Source organism: Chiloscyllium plagiosum, chromosome 37 (assembly GCF_004010195.1).
Source record: "Chiloscyllium plagiosum isolate BGI_BamShark_2017 chromosome 37, ASM401019v2, whole genome shotgun sequence".
NCBI classification, from domain to species: domain Eukaryota; kingdom Metazoa; phylum Chordata; class Chondrichthyes; order Orectolobiformes; family Hemiscylliidae; genus Chiloscyllium; species Chiloscyllium plagiosum.
In genome coordinates, this window is record NC_057746.1 from 13781367 (window position 1) to 13788170 (window position 6804).

Sequence of the window (6804 nt, forward strand, 5' to 3'; positions counted from 1 at the left end):
CATTGACTGTCAACGAACCATGGTTAAATACTCTCTCGCAGGAAATGGTCATTGATGGGCAGCACGGTGGCACTGACTGTGTGGAGTTTGCATGTTCTCCCTGTGTCTGCGTGGGTTTCCTCCGGGTGCTCAGGTTTCCTCCCACAGTGCCAAGCTGTGCAGGTCAGGTGAATTGGCCATGCTAAATTGCCCGTAGTGTTAGGTAAGGGGTAAATGTAGGGGTATGGGTGGGTTGCGCTTCGGCGGGGCGGTGTGGACTTGTTGGGTCCAAGGGCCTGTTTCCACACTGTAAGTAATCTAATCTAATCTAATAACACTTGTGTGGCACAAACTTGCTTCCTGTCAGCCCAAGCCTGGATATTGTCAAACTCCTGCTGCATTTAGTCATGAAATGGTTCAGTATCTGAGGAATCAGGAACTGTACTAAACACTGCATTCATAAAGCGATAGCCTCACTTCTGAGATTATGATGGAGGGAAGATCATTGATGATGCAGCTGAAGGTGGTTGGGCCTTGGAAATTTGTATCCAATGAGAAAAGGTTTTGATGGGTTTTCTAAGTTGGTGTTAAGACTTCAAGTCTTCTTGACATACATAATCTAGACTTGTTGGGTAAAACTTCTTTAAAGACGAGCTTACAAGGTACAATTAAAAACAAATTGTGGATGATGTGAAATGTGAAAGCATGCTGAATTGTGAGAATAACAAAATTTAAAAGGATTTAGTCTGGTGGAATGGGTGGACAGGGATGTGGAAACAAGTTACTATCAGCCTTGAATGCACAAATGTTGAAAAGGTCCCTTTTCACGTGAGAAAGCAAGAAAGACAAAACAATTTTAAGTTGGGGATGGTGGCATGCTCATAAGTTTCATGAATTATCAATTATTGTAAAAATCAGTTTTAATCACAAATGCCCTTTAGAGAAGAAATACTGCCATTCTTATCAAGTGACTCCACTCAAGGACAATTAGGAATGGACAGTAAATGTTGACCCAGCAGTAATACACTCACTCCATGAAATAACAAAGACAAAGAGCATGCAGGAGCAGAGAAAACTGCAGGATTTTGTGGACACACCATTGAAGGTGGTAGGGCAAGTTCAGGAAGCAGGTTGAAATACTGTACATACAGGATCCTGGGCTTTATAAATGGGAACAAGTACAAAAGCACAGTCAACAGTAACATTTCTGGAACATTGATTTGGCCTCAACTAGACAATTATGTTTAGTTTTAGGCAGCAGATGTTTTGGAGGATGCAAACCTTTTATATAAGTTAGGGAAACAGAGTTATGCACCACATTCCTATGTCTGATGTGCAGTCCATGAGTGCACTATTAGTTCAAGTTGTTCTTTTTTTAGTCAGTACTCTTGAGGTATAGTCACAACACAGATTATTTTCAATAACTGGCTTCAAAGCAATACCTACTAAAACAGCAAATGGGAACTAATAATTTATGTATGATGAAATAGTTGTTGGCCCAGCCACCTTCAGCTGCATCATCAATTTTTCTCTTCCAAACCTAGCAGGCTCACAGCTGTGCTTGGTATTACAGATCTCAAAATTTCATCTTCTCCAAAATAAAATTCTCTCTTTCACAATTACGAAACCACCTTTACAATCCACTTTCATTTGCTTTTTAAAAACTGAGTCCTAACAATAACTTTCAAAAGTTTCAGTGTCAGTTCTTCTACTACCATCACTGTCTGGTGGTAAATTTATTATTTACACCAATAAACATTCATTCCTTGAAACTAGCTGTGCTTACTTTGATCTGTGTGACCAGAATATAGACAAGTCGAGTTGAAGGCCAACAATGTGAATGCTCCAGAAGTGTTCTTGGGTACCTAAATGAGATGTCAAACAAAACTGGATTTTGTTTGAATAGATGTAGATTTCTCTCTGCTTTGGAAGTACATGATTGACAGGTTGACAAAACAAGATGAAAAAAACGTATTCTGAATACATCTGTGTATCCCTTCTTCCTAGCTGAAGTCATTGTGTGCCTTTGTGTCTCACAAATCCTTGCCTATCTTTCCTGCAGCTTTACTTTGAACCTTCCAAATAGGTTTCCATTCATGAACAGCTTGAATCCATGTCCGAAAGAACAACATCTATGAATCTGGAGCACTGTTATGACCTCCCATGGTATTTTCTAACAGTCTATTCTCATCCAGAGCAAAGGAGTGGAAGGTATCATTGACAATGCTGTCATGTAGCACTTACCCAATAATAACTTGCTAACTTATGCTCAGTTAGGCTCCTGCTCAATCAACTTAGGCCCTCCTCTTTGTCAAAATGCGGACAAAAAAGCAGAAGTGGGTATGATTTCCTGAACTCAGGGCAGCATTTAATCTTCGGAGGCATCATGGATACTAGCAAAAATAAAAAGTCAATGGAAATCAGTTTTGGTGATGAGAAGCTTTCCACTGGTTCAAGTCACGTTTTAAACAAAGGGAGGTTATTGTTTTTGGTGAATTATTTCAGCAGAACAACAGCTCTGAAGGTGTTCCTCAGAGTAGTCTTCTCAGCTCAACCATCATCACCTGCGAGGTGAAAGTGAGGACCGCAAATGCTGGAGATTAGAGTCAAGATTAGAGTGATGCTGGAAAAGCACAGGTTAGGCAGCATCCGCTTCAACAATGACCTCCCCACCACCCTGAAGTAAGAACACGATGCCCACTGATGTTTGCACAATGTTCAGCACCATGTGTGACTTCTCAGACATTGAAACATTTGACGTCCGTATGTAACAAGTTGTAAACAATATAAAGCCCTGGCTAGCTAGCATCAAGTAAAATGCCGGCCAGGTAAGTTTAAAAAAAAACAGCAAAAAAGAATGTAAAAATCACCTCCTGACTTCCAATGTTGTTCCATTTATTCTATGGCTGAATTTCTATACATACGCTCTTGGGTGGGTGGGAAGAAGAGGGGGAGGTATTGTTTACCATTGACCAGAAACTGAACTGATTGAGCCATATAAATACTTTGGCTAGAACAGCAGGTCAGAGTTTAAGAAATCAACAATAAGTAACTCAGGTTGCATGGATGCAATGGAATATTCTACAATTTCCTGGCTATTTGCAGCTTCAATGTCACTCAAGTAGCTTGACACCATCCCATACAAAGTAACCAATTACAAGTAACCTATGTACCACAATAAACATTTCTTCCTTTCACCAAAGACTGTCAGTGGCAAGTATGTGTATTCAATGCAAGATACAATGCAGTAACTGACTAGACATCTTTCAACAGTAACTTGCAAACTCTACCACATAGAAGGACAAAGGGAACAGTTGCATCGGAGAACCGTCACCTGTAATGTCCCCTAAAACCATACACTAACCTCACTTGGAACTTCACTACCAATCCTTTACTGTTGCTGGGTCAAAAACAGGAACAAAAACAAATGCAGCATGAAAGAAGGCTGCTGACTCTAACCTTCTCAAGAGCAGCCAGAGTTGGTCAATAACAGCTGGCTGAGCTGGTGACGTGTGCATCCAATGAACAAATAAAATATGTACACCATTGCTGAATCACCCATTAATCGCACAATGTATCTGACTTCTTTGATAATTAAAGACACAATACCACTATTTACATTTGGACTGAGGTTTATATTTAATTGGATTATTTGAGTAAAGCCCACAGCAATAAAACAATCCTATTGTAGAAATATGCTGCAGATTTTTCTGTACCTGGAAATTAAATGTCTGTACACAATTATACCAGTAGCTAACACTCCTGTGAATTTGTACATCTGTTATTTTAATGCAAACTTCAACCGATTATTTTCAATAGATATTAAAATAGTAAACTTAGAATTCTTACACCAACACATTAAGCTTTGTACAATTTATCAACAGGCCAGTTTTTCAGTTTCAGTGAGGAACAGGTTACAATTGGATATCAAACCATGATCTGATGACACATTTCCAGGATTCATTGTTACTCTTGCAAATTCTAAGCACAACTGTAGAAGATCCTTTGTGTATGTGGCTAGGAGCGCTGACCCATGGAAGAAAGGGCTCTTGCCACATTCTTAATACACCTCATGATTAACCACATATGTTCTTTGCTGTCAGAGTGGAAGAGTTGAGGAAGACCAAATGTGAATGTTTGCTTATTTTCACTCTCTGACCCCTCGTTCTTGATTTTCACACAACGGAAAATATCCTTTCAACGTTTACCTGATCAAGTCCCCTTACGATCCTTTCAGGAGTATGTCCAGACTAAATTTCTTTTCCATCCATAAGATCCTTCCCCAAATTGTTTGCCTGGTTCCAGCCAGTTAATGCTTAAAAGTGGTGGTAAGACAAAATCTTACAGCAATGTGTTCAAAACAATGCTGGCTTAATTCACATTTTTCAAGCATCTTAAATTCTACTCCATTATTGGGATTATTAGCATTGTCAGAAACAAATCCCAAATATCACAATGTTCAATTTTGGCCTTCGTTTTTAGCAGGAAAAGCAGCATAATCTAAAGTTTGTATTCACTTGTGAACTCGCTGGTGTTTCAACAGATTGGATGACACAGTGAATCCTTTCCCACATGTAGAGCAGGTGAATGGCCTCTCACCAGTGTGGACTCGTTGATGTTTCAGTAGGTTAGATGAGCAAGTGAATCTCTTTCCACACACAGAGCAGGAAAAAGGCTTCTCTCCATTGTGAACCCGTTGATGTTTCAAAAGGTAGGATGAACAAGCAAACCCTTTCCCACACTCCGAGCACGTGAATGGCCTCTCCCCAGTGTGAACCAGTTGGTGCTTCAGTAGGTAAGAGGAACGGCCAAAACCCTTCCCACATACAGAGCAAGTGAATGGTCTCTCACCAGTGTGAACTCGCTGGTGAGTCACCAGATGCTTTTTGCTTTTAAAGCTCTTCTCACAATCAGAACACTTAAAAGGTCTCTTATTAGTGTGAACAAGTTGGTGGGTACTAAGCTGGGAAGATTGAGTGAATCCTTTCCCACACACAGGGCAAGTGAAGGGTCTCTCCCCAGTGTGGCTACGTTGGTGTACAGTTAGATCAGATGATCGCCTGAACCCAGTTCCACAGTGAGTGCACCTGAATGGTCGTTCATCAGTGTGAACACGTTGATGACACGTCAGTTCCCAGGAACTTTTATAGCACTTTCCACAGTCTGGACATTTAAAAGGTCTTTGGTCAGTGTGAACTCGCCAGTGCTTCCGGAGGGCAGAGAAATGAGTACACCCCTTACCACACATGGTACAGGTAAACAGTTTTTCCCCAGTGTGCATGCGCTGATGAATTTCCAGCTCAAACGGGTAACTGAACCCCTTCCCACAGTCCCCACACTTACATGGTTTCTCACTGGTGTGGCTGTGCTTGTGTCTTGACAGGCCAGATGATCGGCAGAAGCATCGACCACAAATAGAACACATGTATGGTTTCTCTGCATTACGACTCGTGCCTTTTGCTTCCATGACAGAATGCTGAAGATATTCAAGTCCTGATTATCTGTGTGATGTGTCAGCCAGATCTTGAAGTTTCTGTCAGAAAATCCTCTTCTTCTAACACCCTATGAAATAAATTTTTAACAGGAATAAAGGGGTCATAAGAAATCATCAAAAAGACATGGTCAAGGATTAAGACGAGGACGCCTGGCCTTTCAAGCCTACTCCACCACACAGTAACATTGCGGCTGATCTGATTTTAACAAGAGAGAGAGAGAGAACCTGCACAGTTGCTACCTTTGTTGTTTGAATTCATGTATCGCTGGACATCGGAGTGCATCTGGGAAGATTAACGAACAACGAAATTCGCAACTAATCTAGAAGGAACTGTTGGGCGAAGTTCACAGCACAGAATCAGATAAGTTAATTGTTGTTATAAGTCTGTACAGGAGAAAGGCTGCAGTAGTGTTTATAGTGGATTCTTTCTTGATTATATGTTCTTGGAGATAAGTCTCTTGATTAAACTTAAAATATAAGCCATAGCTATTAATTTAACCTGGTGCAGTGTTTGTAGAGGAATAAGACGATGTTATTTTCTGGGCCTGTGGATTGTGAAGGAGCAAAAATGGCCTTTGCAGTGATATGTACTTCTTGTCAGATGTGGGAGTTTAAAGAGAGTTTAAGGGTTACTGCGGATTATATCTGCCATAAATGCTGTTGGATGCGAATCTTATCAGATTCAGTGGATCGGTTGGAGAGACAGCTAGAAGCGATGAGGAATTTGCAACAGCAACAGTATGTGATGGATGGCAGTTATAGAAAGGGGGAAAAGTCTCAGATACAGTCACATAGATGGGTTAACTCCAGGAAGGGTAAGAGAAGTCAGCACCTAGGGCAGGAGGCTTTTGTGGATATACCCATTTCAAACAGGTATGCTATTTTGGAAAATGTAGGGGGTGATGGATTCTCAGGGGAACGGAGCACGAACAGCCAAGTTTCTGGTATTGATACTGGCTCTAATTCAACGAGGGGTACGTCGGCTTCCAAGAAATCAATTGTGTCATGGGATTCTGTAGTCAGAGGTACAGACAGACGTTTCTGTGGGAGGGAGGGAGGGAGGGAGATTTGCTAGAACTGCTTGGGAGGATTTAAACTAGTAAGGTGGAGGGGTGGGACCCAGGGAGATAGTGAGGAAAGAGATCGATCTGAGACGGGTACAGCTGAGAACAGAAGTGAGTCAAACAGTCAGGGCAGGCAGGGACAAGGTAGGACTAATAAATTAAACTGCATTTATTTCAATGCAAGGGGCCTAACAGGGAAGGCAGATGAACTCAGGGCATGGTTAGGAACATGGGACTGGGATAACATAGCAATTACAGAAACATGGC

At 41.3% G+C, this 6804-nt stretch overlaps 1 protein-coding gene across 1 annotated transcript in view; it reads right to left on the minus strand.

The window, feature by feature from the left end:
- Positions 1-3744: 3744 nt before the first annotated feature.
- The window catches only part of LOC122541310 (zinc finger protein 2-like), a 22135-nt gene continuing 19075 nt past the window's right edge, over positions 3745-6804 (minus strand). The window contains exon 2 of the mRNA XM_043677940.1: positions 3745-5541. Within this exon, the coding sequence (XP_043533875.1) occupies positions 4493-5446 (954 nt within the window). The 5' untranslated portion in view covers positions 5447-5541 and the 3' untranslated portion in view covers positions 3745-4492. The remainder of the gene's footprint in view (positions 5542-6804) is intronic.